General features: G+C 41.9%; 1 protein-coding gene across 18 annotated transcripts in view; it reads left to right on the plus strand.

Moving 5' to 3' along the window:
• MICAL3 (microtubule associated monooxygenase, calponin and LIM domain containing 3) overlaps positions 1 to 27,634 on the plus strand; it is a 224,778-nt gene that overhangs the window by 104,679 nt on the left and 92,465 nt on the right. For 14 of the 18 annotated variants that reach the window (XR_007153765.1, XR_007153766.1, XR_007153767.1 and 11 more), the window contains exons 2-17: positions 1,530 to 1,869; positions 3,940 to 4,147; positions 6,025 to 6,141; positions 6,543 to 6,644; positions 7,237 to 7,392; positions 8,411 to 8,511; positions 11,474 to 11,731; positions 12,109 to 12,224; positions 13,243 to 13,369; positions 14,808 to 14,904; positions 17,821 to 17,968; positions 20,022 to 20,218; positions 21,789 to 21,901; positions 21,992 to 22,054; positions 22,749 to 22,946; positions 24,733 to 24,816. Coding sequence is in view for 15 of the 18 variants with exons in the window: in XM_047865310.1 (XP_047721266.1) it covers positions 1,606 to 1,869; positions 3,940 to 4,147; positions 6,025 to 6,141; positions 6,543 to 6,644; positions 7,237 to 7,392; positions 8,411 to 8,511; positions 11,474 to 11,731; positions 12,109 to 12,224; positions 13,243 to 13,369; positions 14,808 to 14,904; positions 17,821 to 17,968; positions 20,022 to 20,218; positions 21,789 to 21,901; positions 21,992 to 22,054; positions 22,749 to 22,946; positions 24,733 to 24,816 (2,349 nt within the window). In the remaining 3 variants the exon portion in view is untranslated. The remainder of the gene's footprint in view (positions 1 to 1,529; positions 1,870 to 3,939; positions 4,148 to 6,024; positions 6,142 to 6,542; positions 6,645 to 7,236; positions 7,393 to 8,410; positions 8,512 to 11,473; positions 11,732 to 12,108; positions 12,225 to 13,242; positions 13,370 to 14,807; positions 14,905 to 17,820; positions 17,969 to 20,021; positions 20,219 to 21,788; positions 21,902 to 21,991; positions 22,055 to 22,748; positions 22,947 to 24,732; positions 24,817 to 27,634) is intronic. The other 4 variants (XM_047865321.1, XM_047865322.1, XM_047865312.1 and 1 more) reach the window with 3 other exon arrangements.

Below are 27,634 nucleotides of genomic sequence, written 5' to 3' on the forward strand. Positions count from 1 at the left end.
CTGCCAATTCCTTACAAGTTGATGAGTCCCAGATTTTATCCAGAGCTCTTGGCTCTCTCTTGCCATGGGCTCTCCTTGTGTGATTGTACCACTTTTGTAGGTTCAACTACCACCTGTATGCTAATGACTCCCCAGTCTAGGCGTTCATCCCCAGCTACTCCCCTGAGCTACAAATACATACCTGACTGCCTAATGAGAACCTCTGCAAGGCAGCTCACATGTAACAGGCCAAAAGGGATCTCACCACTCTACCCTCACAGATGAGTTCTATTTTTAATCCATTGGCCTGGCCCACCATTTACTCAGTTGCCTTAGCTGGAAACCTGGAAATCATTCTGGAGTCTTTCATCTATAAGAGTCACTCACTCATAAGCCTTCCTATTTTATTTCCTTTTCCACATTCTACACTTCTTCCCCACCTGGCTACACTGATTTATCCTGAAAGACTCAGCTGTCACCTTTCAGAAGTTCATCTTCAACAAGGACCCACTGCAATTAGGTTCTTATCTTCTATATTACCAAATCCCTCATGCCTCTCTCATTCTAATGACACGTAGCATAGTGCATTTAACATTCTTTTTTTTTTTTTAGTTTATTTATTTGTTTTTGAGAGAGACTGTGCATGCACCCATGTGCGTGTGCACGAGCCAAGGAGAGGCAGGGAGAGAGGGAGAGAGAATCCCCAAGCAGGCTCTGCACTGTCAGTGCAGAACCCAATGTAGAACTCAATCTCATGAACCATGAGATAATGACCTGAGCCCAAATCAAGACTTGGACACTCAACCAAGTGAGCCATCCAGGCGCCCCAGTACGTTTAACATTTTGTTTATTAATCTGTCTCACCCACTGAAGATCCTTGAAAGCAAACACTGTCTTACTCATCTTTCCATCCCCAGTGTCTGAGATAGTGCTTGGCATGTAGAAGGTATAGGGTAGGGGCACCTGGGTGTCTCAGTTGGTTAAGTGACCGACTTCAGCTTAGGTCATGATCTTACAGTTTTGAGTTCAAGCCCCATGTCAGGCTCTGTGCTGATAGCACAGAGCCTGGAGCCTACTTTGGATTCTGTGTCTCCCTCTCTTTCTGCCCCTCCCCCACTCATGCTCTGTGTCTCTCTGTCTCTTAATAATAAATAAAAATGTTAAAGGAAAAAAAATTTAAAACAAAAAGGTATAGGATATACATTTGTTGAATGAATATGACACTTAGGAACTCCACTTTGAAAAAGAGGTACATATCCTAGAAAATGTGTGTAGGTACGGGGTGCCTGTGTGGCTCAGTTGGATAAGTGTCCAACTTCAGCTCAAGTCATGATCTCATGGTTTGTGGGTTCGAGCCCCTCATCGGGCTCTGTGCTGACAGCTCAGAGCCTGGAGCCTGCTTTGGATTCTGTGTCTCCCCCTCTCTGTCCCTCCCTCTCTTGCACTCTGTCTCTCTCTCAAAAATAAACATTTAAAAAGAAAAGAAAAGCAAATGTTTGTAGGTAGGCATTTGGATTTGCTAACCATTCCTTTTTCTTTATTTTTGTTAGATTAATGTGACGGAATCGGGTGGATCAACAGCCATCCCATTGCCCCCTTTGTTGAGGGTGCTGAGAGTGGGGAAGCATGGAGGACAGTAAGAATGAGACCATGAATCGTGCTCACGTCCTTTTTGACCGGTTTGTGCAGGCCACCACCTGCAAGGGAACCCTTAAGGCCTTCCAAGAGCTATGTGACCACCTAGAACTGAAGCCTAAGGACTACCGCTCCTTTTATCACAAGCTCAAGTCCAAGCTTAACTACTGGAAAGCCAAAGCCCTGTGGGCAAAGTTGGACAAGCGGGGCAGCCACAAAGACTACAAAAAGGGAAAAGCATGCACTAACACCAAGGTAAGGGTTTGGCTTCTCCCAGGCTTTGGGGTCAGTGACCTAAGGATTAAACCAGAAAAGAAAAGATTTTGAGTAGAGGTAGGCCAAAGAAAAGGATTGGGTAGAGGTAGACTGGGTGAGAACTAGGCAGAGTCTAGCCAAGACCTATCACAGAGAGTCCAACTTCTACCTTGTTGAAACTTCGTGGGTTTGTTACCTGTGTTCAGTTGACTGTTCCCATTTCCCAGACCCTATTCTTTTTTTTTAAATGTTTATTTATTTATTTTGAGAGAACTCACGTGTGCAAGTGTGTATGCGAGTTGGAGAGGGACAGAGAAAGACTCCCAAGCAGGCTCCACACTCAGTGTGGAGCCTGACATAGGGCTTGATCCCGTGAACTATGAGGTTATGACCTGAGCCGAAATCAAGAGTTGGACACTTAGTGCTTAACCAACTGAGCCACCCAGGTACCCCCGACCCTATTCTTACTTCATGTATTCACATACTGAACATTCAGTGTTTCAGCTCTTTAAGAGCTGAACAACCCTGAAGTCAAGTGGTATAGGAACTTTTTTTTTCCCTGAGGCTCTATTTTGAATCTCACACTATTAGGAGGATGCAAGTCACTTAGCAAAGAAGTAGCCATGCCCTGTTAGCATCCTATCTGAACATGGCTTCGTAATACCTGTCATGTCATGTTTATAAAGTCTTTATTCCATACTTATGACCGATAAGGTATAGATAGTATTTGCTAACTTGGGGATTTGCCGCAAGCTTCAGACCTCTTTTCATCCGTATTCCAAAGATTTGTTTTGATAAGCAAGGGCCTTGTAAGCCGAAATATTTCTTTTGCTTTCTTCACAATCTAGAGAAATAGAGTTTTCATGAAACAGGGGAGATACTCAGTCACCTGTGCAGGGGTAGGTACAAGGAAGTGGAGAAGGAATAATATATTTCCTGCTTTCCTCCTTTGTGAAAACACCTTTTGTGAGAAATTTGGAGCAGGCTAGCAAAGAAATGAAGTTGCGGATGACTTCGTGACTAGATCATTAATGTCCTTTCATGAGCTTTACTTTGCCCTGTGTGGATACCTCCTCCAGTGGATTTGCATCTGGGTAGATACTCATCAGAATTCAAGAAATTTAGAGGCATGACTTTTATGACTGAGTTCTGGAATTTTATTACAAATAAAATGAATTCAAAACCAGAAACATTTTATGTCTTTTTTCCCTTCTGTGAATAGAGTACAAATTAGTTAAGTGTCCATTCTCACCCTGAGTACTTTCTAGAATAAGGGTCTTGAAGATCAGTTTCCTGGATTTTTGGTCTAAAGATGGTGATTTTAGAACTCTTTTCAGCACATAAAACTTTGGCTCTTGAAAGTTGCCTTCTAGGAATCCTTGAGTAGTAGACTCATTCCAAGACTCTTTGGATTGCCTGACCTGAACTATATGGGGCACCTGGGTGGCTCAGTCGGTTAAGTGTCCAACTTCGGCTCATGTCATGATCTCACAGTTTGTGAGTTCAAGCCCCAAATCGGGCTCTGTGCTGACAGTTCAGAGCCTGGAGCCTGCTTTGGATTCCGTATGTCTCTCTTTCTCCACTTTGTCCCTCCTCCACTCGCACTCTGTCTCTCCCTCTCTCTCAAAAATAAATAAAACATTAAAAAGAAAAAGATTGCCTGAACTACGTATTTAATAATCTGTGTCTCTTTGGACAGAAATCTCCTTGACTTAGAAACCTCGCAAAAGATCCTCTCCTGTCAATTAAGGTGACATCTGATTTTCAAATCATTTGTTGAAATGATGATCCACTTCAATGTATTACAAATCTACAGGTGAACACGTGCTGGGTTTATGTCCAGTACTGACAGTTAAGAGTCTCCGGTATCCATAACAATCACCAGCTTTTCTCTCAAGCCATTGCAGGTTGTCTCCTGTGACCCAGTTGGGTCTCCCAAGATTTCTTGGGAGAATACCCCTGTTTGGGGGCTTTGGGGAATGATGGTTATGTGATCCATGAAACTGTTATAGAAATGTGAACTTTCCTAAGAGGTGCTCCCTTTGCCCTGAAAGCAGCTGTGTTTTTCAGTGTCTCATCATTGGAGCTGGCCCCTGTGGTCTCCGTACAGCCATTGACTTATCCTTATTGGGAGCTAAAGTGGTTGTTATTGAGAAACGAGATGCCTTCTCCCGCAACAATGTCTTGCATCTCTGGCCATTCACCATACATGATCTACGAGGTCTGGGTGCCAAGAAGTTCTATGGCAAGTTCTGTGCTGGAGCTATTGACCATATCAGTAAGTAAAACCAGTTCCCCTATAAGATCTCACCCCTACCTCTACCCACTTGTTCGGTAAAAAGGGCAGATTGAGGAATTCATACTCATCCAGCCCAGTTTGTTCTGATATCATTAGTATCTAATGTATAGAAAATGCACTCTGCTTGGAGTCAAAATACCTGTGATGCACTGGTCTGTAACCTAGGACTCTTACCTACAAGGGTTATCTCCTATGAAATGAGTTTAGCTTAAGGATTTCTAAAGTTAGGTCTTGAACTCTTACTGAGCACTTGCAGTGGGTGGGATCAGCATCAGGGCCAGGCTAGGAAATACTACCAATTTGAGCCTTGACCCTTTGGTGGTTTTTAGTCCAGGGGAAGAAGCACAAAGCATGAGGCTCTGTCTAATGTGATATGATAGATACTCTACTAATGTAAGAACAAAATGCTATGGGGACGCATTTCTGTAAAGCCACAGTTATGGAAGCAGCCTCCTAATTTTGTCGTAAGTGGCAAATCAGTAATGAGATTCGTTTGGTTAGGTGATTTTCATAAGGTCTACAACCTGGATAGCTCTTGCTGTACTTTTGTCATCTCCAAGCTCAGCTTGGGCCCATGCTTTTCCCTATAGAGTAAATACAGGTTAATGCAGACAGTGATTTTGTTTTCATGAGTAAGCAGCCTACCTAAAAAGTGATTCAGAACAGATGATGTCTACATTATGAAGTTCAAGTCTTGTTTATTGATCATCGTTAATGATTCCAGGAAAGCCTTATCAAGGAACTTTTGTTCTGAGCTCCTCCAGATGTGTCCTGCAAAAAACATTAAACTGCTTAACTTTGGCTGTTTGAGGGAGTTGTGCCAACTTTTCAAATATTGGCCAACAGCTACCACACTCCACTGGCAGAGGAAGTACTCTGCCCATCTGTTGGGCTATAATATGTAAAGCATCTTGGAATCCGGTTGTCTGCAAATATTCGATATGTGTTAGAATGGGATTTAATGAGCCTTTAGGAGTGTGACTCAGAAGGGTGGTGGTTGTGGTAAGCAGGGGAAAATAACCGAGATGGCTTAGATGAGGATTTGCATGTACCAGCTTAGTCAGAAGCTGTAGGTGAGTTTGGTCTTAAGAGAGGACCAAGGGTCATTTGATTCAGTGGATTTGTCTGCCTTATGTAGGATTTGCCTTGGAGCTGAGAGAGTCCTACATTAGGGACAGGTTTTTATCTTACCACTTGGTAGTCATTCATTGGACATGAAATAAATAAATCTCAGTGTGATAATGAGCAAGACTTTCAGTCATTTTAAGCCTTAGTTTCTGCACCTGTAGACCAGTGGTGGGAGGGGGAATGGTAAGAGATTAAGGTTTCCCCTTCTTACTTTATAATTATAGAGTATGTGAAGATGAGTGAGATAATAAGATGAAAGGGAGATGCTGTGGAAATCTCAAGTAGTGCAGCCCCTTTGTATCAGACTGGAGAGCCTACGTATGGGTGCACATCTTTTGCCTCTTATGGTAGGTACAATGTCCTGTCAGGATTGTAGATGCTGTTAGATGACTGTGGCTCTGACTGAATCAGGGGAAGATGGAAAAGAGAGTCTCCTGTTGTTCGCAATCTCTGTTGTCTCAGAGCTTTTGGTGGTTTTGAACACCTAACCCAAGAGGTGGGAATGACCTTGAATGTCTCTCTAGAACATCTCTTGCAGAGGATTTATTTTCCCTTAAAAAAGAAGGAAAGAAGCTGTAAAGCACGGTTTGGAAAATGTCTCCAGCTACAGAGACTTTGAGAATCTGGGTAAACTGTACAGGTGGGCAGATGAGCACCTGAGCAGTAATCACTGACGGGTACTCTCTTTTCAGTGTGCCCTCACTAGTATGATCTTTTTGTTCCCCCAGGTATCCGTCAGCTTCAGCTAATACTTTTGAAAGTAGCCTTGATCCTAGGCATTGAGATCCATGTCAATGTGGAATTCCAAGGCCTTGTACAGCCTCCTGAGGACCAAGAAAATGAACGTGAGTTGGATTGGACAAATGAAGAAGGGATAAAAGGGAATTGAGTGGGTGAGAAAAGATGAAATCAAGGGAGAAAACTACAAGAATCTCTGGGTTATTTTCAGAACTAGTTAAAGAGCCTTCTGCAGTTGTACAGACTATATCTTTTGAGGAACTTTTGCCTTAATGGGGAGGCCTTTCTTGCAAACACTTGTATTCATTATTGCAAATCATATGATGGGGAATGTTCCTTTGTGAGCCTTCTTCAAGACTTCTTTCTTTCTGTGGTGTTTGTACCTCATGCTTTTACACCTAGTGTTTTCTGTTTGGGGTTTTGTGCAGTCTGCCTTTGGTACCTAAAGGTGTTTTAGGTATATGAATATGGTCTTGGTGATGACCTTCATTTTGACTTTGGTCCACAGGGATAGGTTGGCGGGCACTTGTCCACCCCAAAACCCATCCTGTGTCAGAATATGAATTTGAAGTGATCATCGGAGGGGATGGCCGTAGGAACACCTTGGAAGGTATTTGTCAATACCCCTTTGCCTGCTTCATAGCAGAGGGAAGGGTAACCTTTCCCAACCCTGGGGTGAGTGAGAGTTTGTGTCATCAGAATCGATACTCCTAAAAATCAGCATATGTGTACTGTTTATACTAATTGAATAGCAAGCCCAGCCTTCCACTAGCCAACTGGTACCTGGTTACTTCTTATAGGACATACTTGTTAGGGCACTAGGAGATAAGCTGTACTTTAAATGGTTGACTTTAAATGGTTGCAGGATTAAATCTAAGTTTAGTAAGCTGGTGGCTTTTCTTTTCTCTTTTTTCTTTTCTTTTCTTTTCTTTCCTTTGGAAACCTTTGCACTAATTAATATTCTGGTCAGTTAGATTTCATATTGCTTGTTAGTAAAGGGGAGACTTTGACTTCTTTCCTGAACTCTTATATTTTTTGGCAGGTAAACCTTATTTTCAAATAGAGAAGAATTGCCCTAAAAATTTCCCATTGATTCCCATCCCTCATGTTCCCTAATGTCTTCATCAGCATCCCTTTCTGTTTGAAGTGATCTTCCTTTTCTAGCAAGCTGTGGCCACCTCTGAAAATGTCTTTCCTTCTAGGATTTCGCCGGAAAGAATTTCGTGGCAAATTGGCAATTGCCATTACAGCAAATTTTATTAACCGAAATACAACAGCAGAAGCCAAAGTGGAAGAGATCAGTGGTGTGGCTTTTATTTTCAACCAAAAATTTTTCCAGGAACTGAGAGAAGCCACAGGTTGGTATAGATGCCTCCAAAGCAATTAGGATAAAAATTTAAATAACTGCTTGTGATTCTTCTCTTAGAGGGTTTGGTAGAGTGGGTGGGTGGTCATTGCTATTATTGCTTGTTTGCCCCTCTGCTCTTTCTTCACTTCTATACTTTGTTGTTAGTATAATGCTTTCCTTATCACTATCTCCTACTCTAGTGTTCTTTGTCTTCCTTACAGTGACAGGGCTGCTCTGGGTTTAGTTATTTATTTGTTTTTAAGGGTTCATTCTGTCTTCTACCAGCTCTTCTCCAAGCCCTTCCCCTATGTTATGGCTCTGAGTGATGGTGCTCAATGCAGTAAGCTATTGGTTGATAGTTCTCTGGTTCACTGAGAACCTGACTTTACACACTTGAGTATATAGTCTTGTGGTCCAGTTTGGGCATGAAGTAAACCATGTGCTAGACAGGAATGAGATTGTTGTGTGATAACTTTTGAATACATTAACTTTGATATTTTTGATCCAACAAAAACATGCAGCAAATTTCAGTTCCATCTTCTAGAACATGATTTCTTTCCATTAATTACATCAATGTTTTAGATTAATTGAATTAAAAAGTCAGTAGTTCATACTCTGCTTCCAGGCATCTAGTTGTCCTATTCAAAGCCAACGAGATTTTCCCAGTTGCTTTGATGACTATCTAAGAGGTTTAACCTGAGAACCAACCCAAACCCTCTTACTAGAAGTTAGCCTTTCCTTTTTTTTCAAATCCATATAGTTCTGCCTACTATTCATGGTTTTTAGGATACCTTAGGGTATCAAGTGAATTATAGGATAGTGCAGGTATAAAACAAAGTTCCCCCTCTTCTCATGAACTGAACATGCAGGAAGTGAAAATCTGGGCTCAGACATCTCTTTATTTTCATGTTCTCTTCCTGGAGTTTTACAGCCCTTGTCTCTGTAGGCCTGTGTACAACTTTCTGGCTGCCCTAATGTACCTTCGTTTCAGCAAGCCCTTATGCGACACATTTGTTTTCTGGTTGCAGGTATCGACTTGGAGAATATTGTCTACTACAAAGATGATACACACTATTTTGTTATGACAGCCAAAAAGCAGAGTTTGCTAGACAAAGGGGTGATACTGCATGTGAGTAATGTATTCTTTCAAACTTCTTTTTATGTCGTACTAGTTAATGTGACCACTAAGGGAAAGAATTTTATTATCTGATGAGTTTTTCCTTCAAGGGTATGAAAATGAGCACCCATCTCACCTCCTAGGAACATGAACTCCTCTAATGTTTTTTAGTTTAACTTAAAAAAAAACCAAACTTTTGTTATGGAAACTTTCAAATGTAAACAAAATTAGAGAGAATTGTATAATGAACCCCCATGTGCCCATTTTCCAGCTTTAACAATTATGTGGCCAATATTATTTCAGTAGTACCTCACCCCACTCCCCACTCCTGCCATTGGATTGTTCTAAAGCAAATGTCAGATTTCAGTTATCTCTGATACTCAGTTTAATTTTAGGTGATTTGGTTTGTGGTTATAGTTAATTCCATGTATGACTGATTATTGGTTGGTTAATAGGTTGTCTTTTGGGAGAAGGTGGTATGGGGGAAGGGAGTTTGACCTGGAAGCCTGAGAATGGTTCTGGTTTTCCTGCAGATACAACTATCAGAAGTCTAGGGAACACTGACTGGATCAAGGTATATTTTGACCTCTTCATGATCTAACAATGGATGAGAGGTCTGGCTCAGCCTTTTTTCTAAGTGAATAATTGTAGGACATTCCCTAAGATGATGAGCAGGAAATGAAATCAGAGAACCACAGAGTAGTGGCTCTTTAAGGAGAGTTTCTTAAGTCCTATTTGGTCTTCAGTCTGAATCAGAATTACTATCCCCATGTGATGAAATGGATAGAAGAGGCACCAGATGTGCTGATTCAGACCTGTACAGTTCTTACCACAGACTCATGGCTGAATTTCAGGGTGCCTTTTGTCTTTTCAGGATGATAATGAATCATGTCACTGAATTACACTGTTGCCTTATCTGAGAGCAGTGTTGGGGGCATGCCAATGAGCACGTGCCTGAAGCACAGTCTCTTTTCCATTCATGGACCTTGTGTCTGTTTCTCTGCCTTGTGTTCCTTTATGTATATAAGCAGAAATAGGGCAAAGCAGTTTGTACAGCCCATTCTGCCAAAAACATAAGCAAGGTATACTTGGTTGGATGCTTTATCAATAAGAAGTAGCCAATGAACCTGGTGGTATGCCTTGGGACTAAGTTAAGACAAATCTACCATCTTAGGCAGAACTGTGGTTATCAGTTGAAATTATAGGCATACCTTGTTTTGTTGTGCTTCACGGTTACTGCCTTTTTTTTTTTTTTTTTTTTTAACAAAATTAAAGGTTTGTGGCAATCCTGCACTAAGTCTGTTGGTGCCATTTTTCCAACAGCATTTTCTTGTTTCGTGTCTCTGTGTTGTATTTTGGCAATTCTCACAATATTTCAAACATTTCCATTATTACATTTGTTATGATGATCTGTGATCAGTGATTACAACTTGCTAAACCCTCTAATAGTGGTTAGCATTTTTCAGCCATAAATCATTTTTTAGTTAAGGTAGGCTGTTTTCTTTTTAGACAAATGCTATTCCACACTTAACGGAGTACAGCATAGTGTAAACATAACTTCTATGTACGGGGAAACCAAAAATATTCATTTGACTCGCTATTGCGATATTCACTTTATTACAGTGGTCTGGAACGGAATCTGCAGTTTCTCCAAGGTATGGCTATATGTAGGAATAATCTTGCTTTTCATTTATTTTTTTAGAGGGCAGGGGCCATGTTTCTATGTGTGCTGCTAAGTACTAAACCCATTGTGGTCACTTACTCAATGTTGAACAAACACTGTTTCAAGGACCAACTTGAGTATTTGTGTTTTGACTTTTAACATCTTGTAGTGCTAGCCTAAAGCACCATCAGGGACATTTGGAAACAAACCTTAGGCCCCATGTTAGAAGAGTAAAGATTTGGCTCAGTTAGCCAGGAATCCCCAAAACAGAAAAGGAGTTTTTCACTTCTTTATGTGGAAAGCCCGTTTTCCTCTCATCGTTGTTTTTCTTTGTTGCTGGGTTTCTCTGAAGCCTTTCAGAATCTTATGTATTATTTTGAAAACCTCTGTTCCATCTTCAGTTTATTTCTTGCCAGCCCCCTGGAACTGCTGTTGCTGCCACATTATATCTTTGGCACTGGAGCTTTCGGGTACTCCCTTTGCATTTGATAAATTATGCAGTGTTAAATATTGTATATGGTCCCAGTTGCCAAAAGCTGTTTGCTACCCAGAAGATAATGATTGCCAATAATAACATAAATTATAAAATATCTTTTCAGTTTAGAAAGTACCGTCACATAAATTATTTTATTTGGTATTCAAAACAACTCTAAGAGATGGATTGGGCAAAATCAAAGAAATATGACTTGCTCCAAGTAAATGGAAACGCTAGGACTGTGTTTTTAGGTGCCAAAGCCTGTGCTCTTTTATTTAATTTAAAAAAGTTTTAATTTTTATTTCTGAGAGAGAGAGAGAGAGAGAGAGAGAGAGAGAGAATGCGAGTGGGGGAGGGGCAGAGAGAGAGGGAGACACAGAAGCCGAAGCAGGCTCTAGGCCCTGAGCTGTCAGCACAGAGCCCAACTCGGGGCTCGAAGTCACGAACTGTGAGATCATGAGTGAGTTGAAGTCAGACACTCAACAACTGAGCCACCCAGGTGCCCCAAGTCTGTACTTTTAGAAACAGCCTCCCGACGCTGGGGTGCCTGGGTGGCTCAGTCAAAGTCCAACTCTTGATCCCATCTCAGGTGTTGATCTCAGGGTTGTGAGTTCAAGCCCCACGTTGGGCTTTGCACTGGGTGTGAAGCCTCCTTAAAGAAAAAAAAGAAGGAAACAGCCTGCCTCTTTTCTCTTTAAGTTGTGTAGAAGACTTATTTTGGGATATGAAATCACTTTAAGAAGAAAGGAAAAGCTGTGAAACTAGCTTATGTCTGACATGTTTAGTGTAGCTCTTGCTGGGCTTCTCTTTCAAGCTGCTTCTCTCTCTGGAGACAGGACTATGCCGACACAGAGCTCTTGCTTTCCCGGGAGAACGTGGACCAAGAGGCTCTGCTGAACTATGCCAGGGAGGCAGCGGACTTCTCCACTCAGCAGCAGCTGCCGTCTCTGGATTTTGCCATCAATCACTATGGGCAGCCTGACGTGGCCATGTTCGACTTCACTTGTATGTACGCCTCTGAGAATGCTGCCTTGGTGCGGGAGCAGAATGGACACCAGTTGTTAGTGGCTCTGGTTGGGGACAGCCTCCTAGAGGTGAGTAGTAAGGATGGCAGCACTTTATAGAAGAAGCAATAGTAAGGAAACAATAATAATTAAGAGCAAATGTGAGTACCCCTGGTTGTAGAATGAGGGTCTACAACATGCTGCAGCATAGGTCAGCTCCCTACAGGAGTTACACCAGGAAGTAGGGAAGGATTACAGGCTCTAGGGCATCCAGACATGCTAAGTATGGATGGAAATTCTGCAGCTTTTGTGATTTGCTCCTCTACCAGTTTATGAAGTGGAAAAGCCCAGTATCTGAATAGTTGCCAAAAAGTACTGTCAACAGCAAACTTTCTTCGTTTCTCAATTTAGTTTCCCTCTTTTAAAATACAATTTATTTGATTCCTCATTTCCTTTCTCCTTCATAGCCTTTTTGGCCAATGGGAACAGGAATAGCCCGGGGCTTCCTTGCTGCTATGGACTCTGCCTGGATGGTACGAAGTTGGTCTCTGGGAACAAGCCCCTTGGAAGTCCTGGCTGAGAGGTAATGGAAAGCAGCCAGGTGTCTCTTCCACAAGAAAACTGGGAGTGATGAATGGTTTGCTCCTCAGGCAGACTACAGGTTTTCTTCCTTCTCTCTCTCTTCCTTTCTTAATTAAAGATGTTTTCGTACTAAAGAAAGGAAAGGCAAGATATTTATTTATAAAATCATAGGTATGTAAAGATTATTTAATCTAAGTGGTCTTCTTTTATTCCTTTTCAAATTAAATTTGTTACTGACAAATAGTATCTGAATCTTTGCATTCCATTAAAGGACAGTATCTGATTCTTTATGACAGTCACATGAACAAATACATAAAAATAGTACATTAAATCTTCTGTCAAAGTAGAAAGACTTAAACTAATGAAATCAGTGCAGTAGCAGGGGACATACTAACATAAGAAAAGAAATAAAAAATGACTTTGAATTCAAAAGAAAATCCCAAACTGCTTGTAAACATTTCTCAAACTCCCAAATGTCAGATATTTTGAAGCAGATTATTACAAAAGAGGTTAAGAATCCTAGGATTTGTTTGCTAATAAAGAACAAATGCCTTGACCAGAAGAACTAGAGAAATAAGATTTCCTGGGTGCAATTGGTGGTTGACAGCATTTTAAGTCTGTTACTTAAGAAACTCTGGGCAATTTTGGTAGCAAGTTCTTTTTTCATCTGTAATTTTCTTAAAAATTAAATATTGTCCTCCTTGAAAAAAACAAAACAAAACAAAACAGTAAATTAGTTGCCTTTTAAATTAGGATCAGGCTTTTTATCCCAGCCCACCACAGTGTATTTTCCCTTGCTACCGGCCCTTAACCAGTTCAGTGTCTGTGGAATCACTGGCGTGGTGGGAATGGGAGCAGGGGCTAATGTAGGTTTGGAGGAAAATAATGGTCAAGGATGAGGATTTGTCATATCCTTCAGATTTTTGGGGGGCAGTATCAAAAAATAGGAATGTTATCAAAGAAGAGGGAGAGGTGTATGGTGCTTGCCACTGCTCTGAGTATATTGTATGTTATTGCAGGGAAAGTATTTATAGGTTGCTGCCTCAGACCACCCCTGAGAATGTGAGTAAGAACTTCAGCCAATACAGCATAGACCCTGTCACCAGATATCCCAATATTAACATCAACTTCCTCCGTCCAAGCCAGGTAAGAGCCTTCTAGTCAGTTACCTACCTCTCAGCCCATTTCAGGACTGACCAGACCTCTGAAACACTGAAACGTGTCTATTAGTACCGTATACCCACCCTTCTTTCATAATGCACGTATATGTCTCTCTGGAATGACTGAAGGTAGGTATTACTTTCCATCAACAGATTGAGCAGCAAAGGGAGAGAGGTGTTGATGACTTGCCAGAAGATCACATGTGACAAAAATGGTGGACCTAAGACTTTATCCCGTGCCTCCTAATTAAAATTGCAAGTTGTAGGGGGTAGAGCACTTGTTCACTGCTCAGGAAATGTGACTTCCACTTGCATTATTGCCACCAATCACTTGTGACTTGGACATGTCATTTTCTCTGAACCTCAGTTTCTTCATCTGTAAAATGGAGATAATAACCCCAGCTATTCACAGGATCATTGTGAGGGTAAATGAGATTATTCACTTGAAAGAACTTTGAACGTTAGAACATTGTTTGCAAGTAAAAGATACTGGTGGTCAATTTTTTTGTGATGCTGAGTTATTTCTCAGAATGTCTAAAGCCTTATAAATGCATTGAGAATGACATTTTACAAAGCACAGTAATCCCATAGAGCCCAGCAATTTCTAGAAAGCAGTCCATTCAACATATTTGCCTATGTACTTGTGTAATTTTTTATTTACTTTCTGCCTGAAGTTTATAGCTTCAAGCCTTCTGTAGACTTCTGTAGAAGGGGTCCATGAGACCTGCTGTCAATGGGTAACATTAATGGTCCAATAGTGACTATCAGAAGGCCCTCTAAGGCTGAATAGCTAATTTTTAGAACCTTTTTTTCCTTTTTTCTTTTTCTTTTTTTTTTTTTGAGCGACAGAGAGAGAGAGACCATGAGCAAGGAAGGGGCAGAGAGAGGATCTCAAGCAGGCTCCACACTGTTAGCACAGAGCCCAATGCAGGGCTCGAACTCACAAACCGTGAGATCATGACTTGAGCTGAAACCAAGAATCGGACACTTAACCAACTAAGCCACCCAGGTGCCCCAACTTCTTTTTTTAATGTTTATTTATTCATTTTGAGAGAGAGAGCAAGAGCGAGCGTAAGAGAGGAAGGGACAGAGAGAGAGAATCCCAAGCAGGCTCCTTGCTGTCAGCATGGATCCCGATGTGGGGCTCGAACCCATGAACCTTGAGATCATGACCTGAGGTGAAATCAAGAGTCAGATGCTTAACCTTAACCGCTGCTCAAGCACCCCAGAGCACAACTTATTACTGTTAATATATGTTTGTTTATATGTAAACCCCACCACATTCCAGAAAGGATTTAAAGGTCATTGTTGTAACTTTTATCGGAACTTTGCCCAACCTGCTATCTCAGTCTTTTGCTCTCTGGTGGGAACTTGTTACTTGGTGTTTGATTTTCCTTCTTTACAGCTTTTTAACTTTCTGCCAGGTGCGTCATTTATATGATACTGGAGAAACAAAAGATATTCATCTGGAAATGGAGAACCTAGTGAATTCCCGAACTACCCCAAAGTTGACTCGTAATGGTGAGTTCTGGTAATGACCTTTTGAAAACATTTTTTTTTAATGTTTATTTATTTTTGAGAGAGAGAGAGAGAGAGAGAGAGAGAGAGACCGAGTGTGAGTGAGGGAGGGGCAGAGAGAGAGGGAAACACAGAATCTGAAGCAGGCTCCAGACTCTGAGCTTTCAGCAGAGAGCCCACTGCAGGGCTCAAACTCACAGACAGGACCGCAAGACCATGACCTGAGCCAGAGTCACACGCTTAACTGACTGAGCCACCCAGACCCCCCTAAGTAATGACCTTTGAAATGTAAGTAACCTATTCAGAGTAGTCAGTACTGAGCTATTAGTGTGCACAGTACTGTATAAGTCAATAGTTCTCAACCAGAGGTGATTTTGCCCCTCAGGGAACATTTGGTAGCCTTTGAAGACATTTTTGATTGTCATGACTAGGGGAGGGTGCTATTGTCATTCAAGGATGCTGCCCAACCTCCTAAGTGTGCAAGTCAGCTCCCCACAACAAAGAATTGCCCAGCCAAAAATGTCAGTAATGTCAAGGATGAGAACCTTCAGTCTAAGGTTTTAGGAGGATATAAAGAGAAACCAGATACAAATGCTGATGAAAGAGAGAGGAGTGAGTGCACACACATACACCAACCAAGGTTTCTGGGGGAGGCTTTATGAAGAAGCAGTGGCATTTTAGCTGAGTATTATGACATTGCCAGGATACAGTTGCAGAGATAAAGGCCATTCTGTATTTTGTGTGCCTTGAAGGGCCCCTGGATTTTTTTTTAAAAGAAGAGCAACCAGAGTATGCCTGGTCAGCTGCATGTAAGATGGGATGGAGAAGGGAAATGCCAGAGGCAGGGAAACTAGTTAGGAGTACATTGCAGGGGTGCCTGGGTGGCTCATTCGGTTGTGTCTGACTCTTGGTTTCGGCTCAGGTCATGATCTCACAGTTCATGGGTTTGAACCCCATGTTGGGCTCTGCACTAATGGTACAGAGCCTGCTTAGGATTCTCTCTCTCTCCCTCTCTCTCTGACCCTCCTTCACTCATGCACATGCATTCTCCCTCTCTCTCTCTCTGTCTCTGTCTCTGTCTCTCTCTCTGTCTCTCTCTCTCAAAAATAAAAATAAACTAAAAAGAAATACAGGGGGCACCTGGGTGGCTCAGTCAGTTAAGAGTCCAACTTCGGCTCAGGTCATGATCTCGGAGTCCGTGAGTTCAAGCCACTCATTGGGCTCTGTGCTGACAGCTCAGAGCCTAGAGCCTACTTCAGATTCTCTGTCTCCCCCTCTCTCTGCCCCTCCCACTTTCACACTCTTTCTCTTTCTCTCTCTCAAAAATAAATAAACATTAAAAAAGAAAGAAAGAAAAGAAAAGAATTGCATTGCAGTAGTCAAGCTAATGGTGGTGAAGGCCTAAATCTGATACTGATGTTGAGGATGGACAAGGCCATGGAGCATAGTTAGAAGAACTCTGACTTTGGGGCCGGGTGCAATGGAGTCCCAGTTCAAGCTCTGCCATTTGTGAAGTGTGTGGGCAAGAACGGGTTATTTTGCATCTGTGAACTTTGGTTTCCTTGTCTGTGAAATGGGCCTAACAAATACCTACTCCATACTATAGTCATGAGGCTTCTATGACATGTATAGAGTATTTATTACAACATCTGGCATACAGCAAGTGGTCACAAACGGCAGCCACTTTGTCATTGTCATTATTAATTATGTGAGAGAGCCAGAATCAATAGGCATTGGCAGTTTGGTTGCATTATGGGTCAAGAGAGCATTGTGAATGGTGCTGCCATCAGTTTGGAGAAGGAAGTGGGAGGATGAGAAAGTTTGACATGCTATTGGGATATCAAGGTGGACATCACAACCAGCAGGCAGTTGGAAACATTTTCATCTAAGCAGACAATACACCTTTGTCAATGTCATTTTAGGGCCTAGAGTATTGAAGTTGACTAATACATGTTAGACAGACTTGGAAGACTCTAATTTCGGAAGTAAATTTCTGATTTACAATAATAACACCAGGAGTGGTTCCCTGTGTAGTTTTAGGATACATTTTCAGACTTAAATAGGATTTCAGACTTAAATAGTATTTTTATGATATTGCAGTTTTTACCTTGTTAAGTTCCCAAACACTAAAGAACTTCGTAGAAGGTTAGTTATTTCCAGCTGCTAAAAGTAAGAGAGCAGACATTCTTGGACACAAATATGAGTTTACAGCTTCTTTTAAATGCTGCATATCAGAGCTTCTCTGATGTAGTTTACAGATTTTTATAAGGCACAGCAATAAACTGGAAAACATCCAAGCATATGTGTTCTTGTATTCACCTTTTCAAGATGTGATCATTTATAATATAGAATGCCAAGCCTGACCTGAGGGACTGATTGTTCTGGTCTGGGGTCTTTGGCCTTGCCAATGTAATCCTACAGAGTTTCTTCACTTGGCAAATCGCTCTGTACTCTGGAAAGTGTAAGAATGGGCTTTGTTTGCCTTTGATTAACATGTTGCCAGAGCGAATGGAATCTTTTCTGCTCTACTCCCCCTGATTGCTTTGAAGGGAAGGAGCTTCCTCAGCTAGCTGCCATGCAACTATCCAGGGAGGGTGACAGGTCAGTAGATGGCGCTGTTCCATCTAAGTCCCTATCAAACAATGCGGCAGTGATACTGGGCTTTACATGAGCAAGGCCAGATAACCCCCGTTGTGACTGGCATTGACCTCAGAGTCTGGGTAAATTGGTAGTTTCTTATCTACCTAAAATTCTGCTGTCATGATACCAGTTACATAGCTTCTGACTTTTGAAAAACCGTGACAGCTCTTTTGTCCCAACCTTTAGTAACTGTTCAAATTAGGTATGGGTATTGCAAAGAGGATCCTCTATCAATGCTACCAGGTGACCACACTTCTGATATTTTTTTAATTGTTTTAGAGTCTGTAGCTCGTTCAAGCAAACTACTGGGTTGGTGCCAAAGGCAGACAGATGGCTATGCAGGGGTAAATGTGACAGATCTCACCATGTCCTGGAAAAGTGGACTGGCTCTGTGTGCGATCATCCATAGATACCGCCCTGATCTGATGTAAGTTGTGACAAACTTTGTGTTTTATTTTGTATTCCCTAAGCACCTCAGAGTATTTTGCTATCAAATAGCCAAATGTACTTTTTTCTACAATGAGTTACGTAGCAAGCTACTCTAGAAAGCAGTGATTAATTTTGATTTAGTTATATTTAAAACTGTATGTCAAGCATCATGTAGCTGAATCCAGGTGAGATTTTAAAATCACAGCACTCAGAACGTCAAAAACTGGTTTTAACACCCACCTGGACCTGTTTACATCACACAAAGGAAAATTCTGTTCATTGGCCCCTGGTTGAACTCTTCTTTTCAGCCAGTTGTCTCTCAAATGCTGTTGGGCATAAGGAAAACCTCACTAGAACATTTGGCTGGCCGAAGGCAAATATGTCCCTACGAACAAAACAGAAAACAATGAACACTTACCCGATTTATCATGGTTCATTGGTATTATCTCTTTGTTAAGAATTGCACCTTTTACAAACATACTCTGTCCAGTCCATAAGATTCAGGCCACCTTACCCACTTCTGTCAGTAACATCTTCCCTTTTGGCCATTCTTTACTCACCTAAATGCAGAATCAGTATAATAGGATGACCCCAAGTCAATTGCAGTGACTGGTGCACTCAGATTTACCCCATGGAAGCCAAACAAGAAGATCCAAAAACAGAAGCAGAGCATGTTGAATTATTTTGGCTGCCTGTCCTTTTATCATTAGGGCCCAAATTTGTGCATTTGCTTTGTTTTAACGATTGCTTAAGGAAACATAAGAAACATAGTTTCTGTTTATAATAGGTTATAAATGAATGAGGCAAGAGCTAGTAAAAATAGCCTTATGTAGTGTGGTTTAGGAATGGAGGTTTCTGATTTGCTTGGATAAACTTAAGTGACCTCTAGTGTTCCTATCCCTTAGCTAATGCAGAGGTTGGTAAATGGTAAGTGAAAGTAGGGCTTTTTCATCCCCACCAAAAAAGGGTGGGAGAGGAAGAGAGACTAGCTTGAGAAGGATTGTGATGAATGACACAGAAGGCTTTAGAAGAAGGTTCAGGTCAATCAGTTCTCTTCCAAAGGGAAGGAACCAAAGAAAAGGAAATGGAGGCAAAAGTAACTGAAGGGAACCTAGCAGGTGAGGTGGAGGGGGATGGTAGAGGGAGGGGACGCATTCTTGTTAGAACAAACCAAAGGCTGCCTCCAGAAGGTCTAGGGAATTTCCTTGTAATAGAACACAAAGCAGCGAGTAGGTAATTTGGCACAGTTTAGACTATGATGACTTCATTCAGGATGAGGCCTCTATGGTTTAATAGGCTTAATCTATAGAGAGAAGGCATTTAGAAAAATGAAAAACTTGCTATGGAAGTCAGTAGTAGGTTAACACAAAATAAGCCCTGCCCAATTGATCTGAAATCACCTCTTAAAGAAGAATGCTATCAGTCTTTACTTGATTGAATGGCAAGAAGCTTGAAATCCAGTGGGAAGTGTTGGTTAATCTAAATACTTGGGAAAACTCAAGAAATTTAGCGATGGAAAAATCTTTTGAGGAAGGTTTTGGAATTTCCCTTCGAGTAGAAGGCTGAGTAAGATTTACCAGAGCTGAGTTAGTACAGCAACAGCTTGTCTGGTCCTAATGACACAGCAAGTGATAATCCTAGGCCGTTAGAAGCAGTCTGATCCAAATAGGATTTTTATCTTTATTGAGCATTAATTTAATATGTACAGATGACATGCAACATACAAGAAAGAGAATACATGTTAAAGATAGTTCCTCTTCTTGAGCTTACCCTTTAAGAAATTTATGTTACTGGAAAAATGAGAGTAGTTCTTCATCTTTTCCACTCTTTTTTCCTTTCTAAGTAGATTTTTAATCATTTCTTCTTGAGGATGATTTTCATTTTCTTAGTAAAAAGGAGACTAAAAGGTGAGATCAATAGTTTGGCCCTCAGATTGCACCCTGGATTTCAGCTAAAAGACTAAGAAATGGTGATGACTCCATTGATACTGTGTTTTCTGGTGTGAAGACAAGCAAGCCTTCTTGATATGTTTTTCTCATCCCATTTCTTAGAGATTTTGACTCTTTGGATGAGCAAAATGTGGAGAAGAATAACCAGCTGGCCTTTGATATTGCTGAGAAAGAACTGGGCATCTCTCCCATCATGACAGGCAAAGAAATGGCCTCAGTGGGGGAGCCTGACAAGCTGACTATGGTGATGTACCTGACTCAGTTCTACGAGATGTTCAAGGACTCACTCCCCTCCAGTGGTAAGGGCTGGCAGACACTGGTATGGAGATCTTCCATTTCTTCTCTGTTGTTGCCTGGCTTTTCTGTCTTTCCTTCCAACCATGTCCTTCATCATTACCACCAAAAGCAAACCTGCACTTACTCTGTTATTCCTAGTTGGCTTTCTGGATAAGTCCCTGGAACTTTGTTCCATTAATTTTTCCTTCTCTGCTAGTGTGTTCTCAACCATTCTTTCTTTTCCCACATCTCTCTCTCTAAACCTATAAATACACAAAAGTCATTCCTATGCAAAATGTTTTCCCTGACTCTACTACTTTCTCACACCATTTCAGAACCAGCCTTTTTGAAAAAGTGGTTTATACTTAAGGCCTCAGCCTCCTAAGGCCTAAACTTTATAACACTTTGCAACCCGGCTTCTGTTTTTACTGCTCTGCCAAAACTGTTCTCCACAGTCATGAAAAATCACCAAATCTGTATTCTTTTCTCATTTTGCATCTCATGCACTTGGCTTTTCTGCATTATTCAGAACTATGGAGTGATGCCCTTTTTCTTGAAGTTCTCTCTGCTCGTTGGCTTCTGTGGTCCTGTACTTGTTTGCTTCATTCTCTTTCTTCTGTAACTGTTGCTTCTATGGCTTCTTTCTCTTCTCGTACCTTTTAGTGCTTTCCAAAGTCTTTGTTTGGCCCTTAGCCTGCTGCCTCAGTCTACCAGAGTACTGTACTACAAAAAATGTCCCTGTTGTCATTTATTGTCCCTTGGAGTAAGTGTAGTATAATGCTTTAGAGTGTTCACCATGGTACCCGACCTGGGCTTATTTCCCAGTTCTTCGACCTGTTTGACCTTAGGCAAGTTACTAAATTTCCCTGTGCCTCAGTTTTCCCATCTGCAAACTGGATTTTATGTATGTATAACATAAAATTGTGATATGCTAAGGAGAATGTTAGGCAGACAAAAGGACTTAACAAATACCTGCAATATATTATTCGTTTCAATTATTTAAAAAATTATTAGCTAATAAAACATTAGAATCCACAGAGTTGGTGGTTCTCCAATGTCTTCCAGTCCACTTACTCATAGAGATGTCTGTGGCTTTTTCTGATAAAATATGCAGTTCTTACAGCAGAAATCCACACTGTAGCATCAGTATACCTATTTAGGGAGAGCCCTGCCTTTATGTGCAGCTAAATGCATAATCAAAACCAGTGACCCTAAACCACATACCCTTCCTCCCTTTCTCCCTCCACCTTGAAATTTTTATCACAAAGGTGAGGCTTTAGCAGTCAATTGTAACTAACAATCATAGGCAGATTCCAACCTTTGAAAAGCAAAAATGGAGGGTTTTTTGACCGAAGTGGATTGAAAGAAAAAGTTGGTTCTGTTTACATGGATGGAAAAGAAAAAGCTCAACATCCACACCTAAGTGTGCATTTCCTTTGTGGAATTTCCTGCTGAGTTCTCCTTGGTTTTGTCAGAGCAGGTGAGCCTTTAGAATTTTCTGAGGTTCTTTGAGCCACCTGCAAGGAGGTATTCCTGGTCAGTACTTTGAAGCCCCCTCCAGGGCTGTCCTCAAACATTGTTTCCTGTTTACAGATGCCTTGGACCTGAATGCTGAGGAGAAAGCAGTCCTTATAGCTAGCACCAAATCTCCCATCTCCTTCCTAAGCAAACTTGGGCAGACCATCTCTCGGAAACGTTCTCCCAAGGTAAAATGGAAGAGGTTTTTGACCTACTGCAAACCTAAAGGCAAGTTATAGTGCCTAGGATAACGCAGTGTCCCTCCTCTCTTGGTATAGGATAAAAAGGAAAAGGACTTGGATGGTGCTGGAAAGAGGAGAAAGACCAGTCAGTCGGAAGAGGTAAGAATTATCTGGGATTTGCTAGAATGATCAAATTGCCCTTTTTGGCTTAAATCCTTAATTTCCAAATTGATATTGCTAGATCTTTTCATATTCTTTTTTTTTTTTTTTTTTAACGTTTATTTATTATTGAGAGACAGAGAGAGACAGAGCATGAGCATGGGAGGGACAGAGAGAGGAGGAGATGCAGAATCTGAAGCAGGCTTCAGGCTCTGAGCTGTCAGCACAGAGTCCGACGCAGGGCTTGAACTCACAAACCACGAGATCATGACCTGAGCTGAAGTCAGACACTTAACCGACTGAGCCACCCAGGCGCCCCTCATATTCATTTTTTATGAGAATTTTTGTGGGCAGATGCTTTTTCATTGGGCTTCTGCCTTTTTTTAATGTTTTGGAGAACATCCAAGGGAGCAGACACGTGTGCCCTGGTGCTTTCCTGTCCCTTTAGAATTACATATTTGGCAGAGGGCAGTGACTTTTCTGAGATACAGCAATACCAGCAAAAGTCCAAGTACCTGTTTATACTGCCCCATGCACCAAAGTCTTCCTGACGGCATCTTGAGATTAGAACCTTAAGGGAAGCTGTTAAGCTTAACCTAAAGCAAAAATACCAGCCACCTTGCCAGGCACTGGTCACCCTTCTTCTTTGAGGGAAGGGCATTTGTGGCGGGGGGGCTTATGTAACAGAGGCCAGGTTTTGGGTGTTGGTGTTTATCAGGAGGAAGCACCCCGGGGCTACAGAGGAGGAAGGCCCACACTGGTGAGCACTCTGACAGACAGGAGGATGGATGTGGCCCTTGGCAATCAGAACAAAGTGAAATACATGGCAACCCAGCTGCTGGCCAAATTTGAAGAGAATGCACCACCACAGTCCACTGGCATGAGGAGACAGGTAAACCCCATGTTACATCTCACCCATCCACACTTGGTCTGACCACATAGGAAGGAGGGATCTTCTCAGTCAAGTGAAATGGGATGGGGTGTGTCTCAGCCGAGTGTTCATGCACTCAAGACTGGTGTCTGGTTTTCCCCTTGTCTGACTGCAGCAGAGAAAAAGTGTTTTATAAGCTCCTTGTGTGCTTTCAGGACTGCTTTATCCTCACCATTCAGGTGTGAGGTGTCTGTGACAAAAAAATCCGAAGAGGGGTTTTAAATTTCTGTATATATCTATACTTGTTTATATGTTCATATACATGCAAACATATTTGAATTATGAAAGAGGTGGATGTTTATTGAGGAAAATGCTGAAAACTATAATAAAGGTAATCAAGACACCTCTAATTCTGTTAACATTTTGTTGTTTCTTTCTAGTCATTTTTGTTTCCATAGTTGAGGTCATTCTTAATATACACTTCCTGTTCTGCATTGTTCACATAACTTTGGGCATATTCCCATGTTGTGCCATGCTTTTCTTAACTCTTCTCTGGTGTTGGATGTTTTCATTGTTTCTCATCTTTCATGATAAAGTACAGAGGTAATAAACATTCTTGTGGTAGATCTTCTTTTGTGTGCTGCAAATGGTTTTCCTAGGCTATCCTCAAGAGTTATGAACATTTTTTTTTTTTATAAAATTTTTTTTTTTCAACGTTTATTTATTTTTGGGACAGAGAGAGACAGAGCATGAACGGGGGAGGGGCAGAGAGAGAGGGAGACACAGAATCGGAAACAGGCTCCAGGCTCTGAGCCGTCAGCCCAGAGCCCGACGCGGGGCTCGAACTCCTGGACCGCGAGATCGTGACCTGGCTGAAGTCGGACGCTTAACCGACTGCGCCACCCAGGCGCCCCAAGAGTTATGAACATTTTAAAGAGTCATCGTAGGAATTAACTTTCATTCCCATAAGTCAAACCAGAGAGTGCTAGACAGGAGCATTTAACTTGAGGTGTCTTTATTATGTCTTGTCTCCCTCTTGCTTGTCTGAAAGTCACAAAGATGTCTTACAAGAGGAGGTGCTGGGATTCTGAGATTTACACAGAAAATTTCTTGTAAAACTCCCTAATGACCTGAGAGAACATCCAGAGGAAAGGGACCCCATTCTTTTTATTCTTTTACTCTCTTTCTTCATCTTTTCTATATATATCAGCCATTGTTCCAATTGACCAGGGCTGAGGGGGCTACTGACTTTGCTTGGAGTCTGGCCATAATTAACTTCTTCTCACATTTAGCCTTTGGTTATTAATCTTCACACTCCAATCATGCATGTCATGGCTCATAGAGAAGATGATAATATTCATTGGTAAACATCTGAGGTTGCCTGGCAACTGCAGGATCTGCCCCATTTCGGGAAGGCTGGAATGCTCTCCATGAGAGGAAGTTTGCCCTTAAGAGAAGGTTGTTTTCCTCATTTTGAGTAGAAAGATTAGTTTTCCAAACCTGAATTAGTAGTTTAGGCTCAGAGCTTTGAGCTAAGGAAGAGGATAATGAAAATTCCAGCTTTGGATTGCCTCTTTTTTTTCCTTTTGCATTTGCTTTTGGTTTGCGGGGGTAGGGTATCTTGTTTTTGTTATAAGTGTAACTTTCTAAGAATTAATTCCATGTCTCCCCCCACTCCCAGCTCATAGATATGTGTCTGTCTGCCATGCATGAGTGTCTTTTTTGTGTCTTCTCCTACCTTAATGTATTTTATTTTGTTTTGTCTCCATGTCCTGTCCCCCACCCATACTTGACCTGTGTGTCACAGCCGACACAAGAGCGTGGGGTCAGCCAGCCGTCCTGCTGCCTACCTGAGCAGGGTCGCCCTGCTCCCACCCCCCAGTGGAAACAGGTAAAGCTGCTGCCCAGGGACCAGAATGGGTGCTGCTTCCCTGGGCCTTCCAACCCCACTCCTCCCTCTGAACCAGCCACAGCTGAGACCTCCTACACTTTAGAATCCTAGCTCTCAAGGACAGGAAACTTCTGTACTCTTTTGAGTAGCAACTGTGGGGGGAAGTTTAACAGACCATACTGATTGTATTGCATGATTTATTTAACTTGCTGGGATTTGAGAGATCACTTAAAAGGGTAGGTGGTTAATTTGGTGTTGAAACTTGCTAAAGCTATGTGGGAAGTAGTTAAGCTACCTTAGCTTCTACAGTTTTACCATTATTACCTTTGTCCCAAGTTGACATTTTGCTTACATGTGTCCTTGTAACCACTGCAGGGAGAATCCTGAATTCAACAAGGCTGAGAATTGGGGCAGTGGAGCCTTTCATGTTAAATAGGAAAATGTTAGCCGAGAAATAGTCTCAAACTATGATTTTTATTTGTTTCAGACCCTCAACAAAGATGATGGTGGGCATTTTCTAGGTGTTTTGTCTCCATTTAAAATACTCTTTGAAATTTTCAGTGAAGTTTTTACAGGATCTCCTAGCTGCTCATTAGCAGTGTAGGATAGGACAGAAAGAAGGGGGTGGGGAGTTGCACCTGGCTGATAATAGGAAGCCCATCAGAAAGATTGGGGCCTCTACTGTATTTTCTTTCTCCCAAGTCACAGTTGAGCAAGTTCCTGCTCTACTGAGTGCAGCCTGGATTCTCTGTCTTATGGTTTGGTATCATTTAGGACTAAGATTCTGAGAGGTCAGGTGAGCTAACCCTCAATTTCCTCTTGTGCTGCAGAGTGCCAGGTATTGCTGGGAGGTGCTAGGGAGTGGCAGGTGGGTTTTATTTGAATTATATTCAGGACAAAAGTTACCTTTCTAACCTCTTTTTTAATAATATGCCACATTAAATGCAGGGCCCATGAGTCTGAAATGGAAGCTAGGGAGCAGTGTCCAGACTCACAACAGACCCCAGCCTGCTTCTTTCTCTATGCCTAGGGAAACAAATAAACAAAGTTCATTAGAAATTCCATTTTATTTTCTTACCCTTTGCCTTGAAGTCTACGTGGTTGTATGATTTGAAAGGTAATATTTAGTTGAGGATCTGCTGAAGGGGAAAGTGAACTCTAAACTAGGTTCCCCCAAACTCTAGATTCTGACAATGTCCAGAAAGGTCTTCTGAGGTTCAAGGAGCAAAACAGAAGGGAAGTCAGTAGTAACATGTGTAGATGGATGAACTGATGACTTTAAAAGGCATGTGCCCAGAGCAGCTTTGAGTTGGCTTCCTGGGAGGTCTCAGAGGTATTAAGTGTGACCCGAGGAGACTTGCTCAGCTGAGGCCCTTGTCCTGGTGAAGACTGGTACATCAGCTCATCACCTGATGGAACTGTACCAAAGGGGCATCAAGACAAGAGCTTGGTGTTTGTGGACCTGTTTGTGAAACATCTGGTGACCTCTAACCTTGTATGGGGTGCTAAGATGGAGACATATAGCTAGGTTGTCATCTGGGTAATATATGATTACAGTCAATGAAGCAGAATATTGCCAGGCTCTTTGGGTAGCATTATAGAGCCATTGAAGTCAAACCTGGGTTCTATGGAGTGGGTACCAGAGATTACAGTGGAAAGGGTATCTGGGTAGATCTTGGTAAGTGAAAAACCATGAACAATGAAAATCCTGTTAGATCATTGTTCTATGGAGTTGGGAACGTGAGTTTACTTGGCTGTGAAAGAACTGCAACTCACAGTTACATGTAATTTTTTCTCAGCACTAATCAGGGGTGGCATCATGAGTCTTGGCCTTGTAAATTTATCTCCTAAAAGAGAACCTTGGCAGGCAGTGCCACATGCTCCAGAAATGTGGGAACAGAAGAACTCCAGTGGTGTGCTCCACTGGCCCTCTGCTTCTGACTCATCCTGTCTGCAACCCTGTTTCTCTCCCTTTAGGATTGAGGGGTTGACTGGCAATACCTTCCCATGACTCACTTTTTGTTTTTCTTGAAGAGGTTTGGATTGAGGCAGGAGGGTGTGGCAAGCACAGCCATGGTGGCTGAGTTGGCACAAGGATCAGTTTTCACTTAGGTCATGGTATGGAAGAGGAAAAATGAATAACAATTTTGCTTGCCAGTGACTTCTCTTTTTTACCTTCCTGTGTAAACACTTTGGCCCTTCCTTCCCCACCCTTCTACCTTTTGATCTCAGAAATGCATCCTGCAGGCAACCAGCCTTCGTTTGGAAGTAAGTCATCATGTGAAGTTGGAATAGATGATGGGGCTCTTTCCCCTGGCCTCACAACCTCTTCTTTCCCTCCCATACTTCACCTGTGTGCTGCCCCACATGGTCATTCTGGTCATGAGGAAATGGAGGATTCCTCTGGCCTAGAAATAAGTCATTGTTCCCTAAGTACCGAAGAGTTCTCTAAATCATAGATTCATAGGAAGGGAGTACAATGGAGAGGGGCAAAATGGGGAAATAATCCATGGATATGTGTGGTGTTCGGTTAGTGAAAGATATTTAAGTTTTATATTCTGTTTCCTGTACTTTCTTGTATTTCCTTGGTAGTTTTCCAGAACCTTTTGAGCGTGAATGAGGGGACTGAGAAGAGGGAAGCCATGGCAGGGCTTTGTCTTGGGTGAGCCCTCAAGGAGAGTGCTGCTTTGCTGCTGGTGGGTGTAGAGGTGACTGAGCCATCAGGAGACAGTCTTCATGCTCCCCTCGTGCTATTTGGCCTGTGTGCCCTTTCTCTCTACTTACATCCAAGCCCATTTCTTCTGTCCTCAGCTTCTCT

Source organism: Prionailurus viverrinus, chromosome B4, assembly GCF_022837055.1.
Source record: "Prionailurus viverrinus isolate Anna chromosome B4, UM_Priviv_1.0, whole genome shotgun sequence".
In the NCBI taxonomy this organism is placed as follows: Eukaryota; Metazoa; Chordata; class Mammalia; order Carnivora; family Felidae; genus Prionailurus; species Prionailurus viverrinus.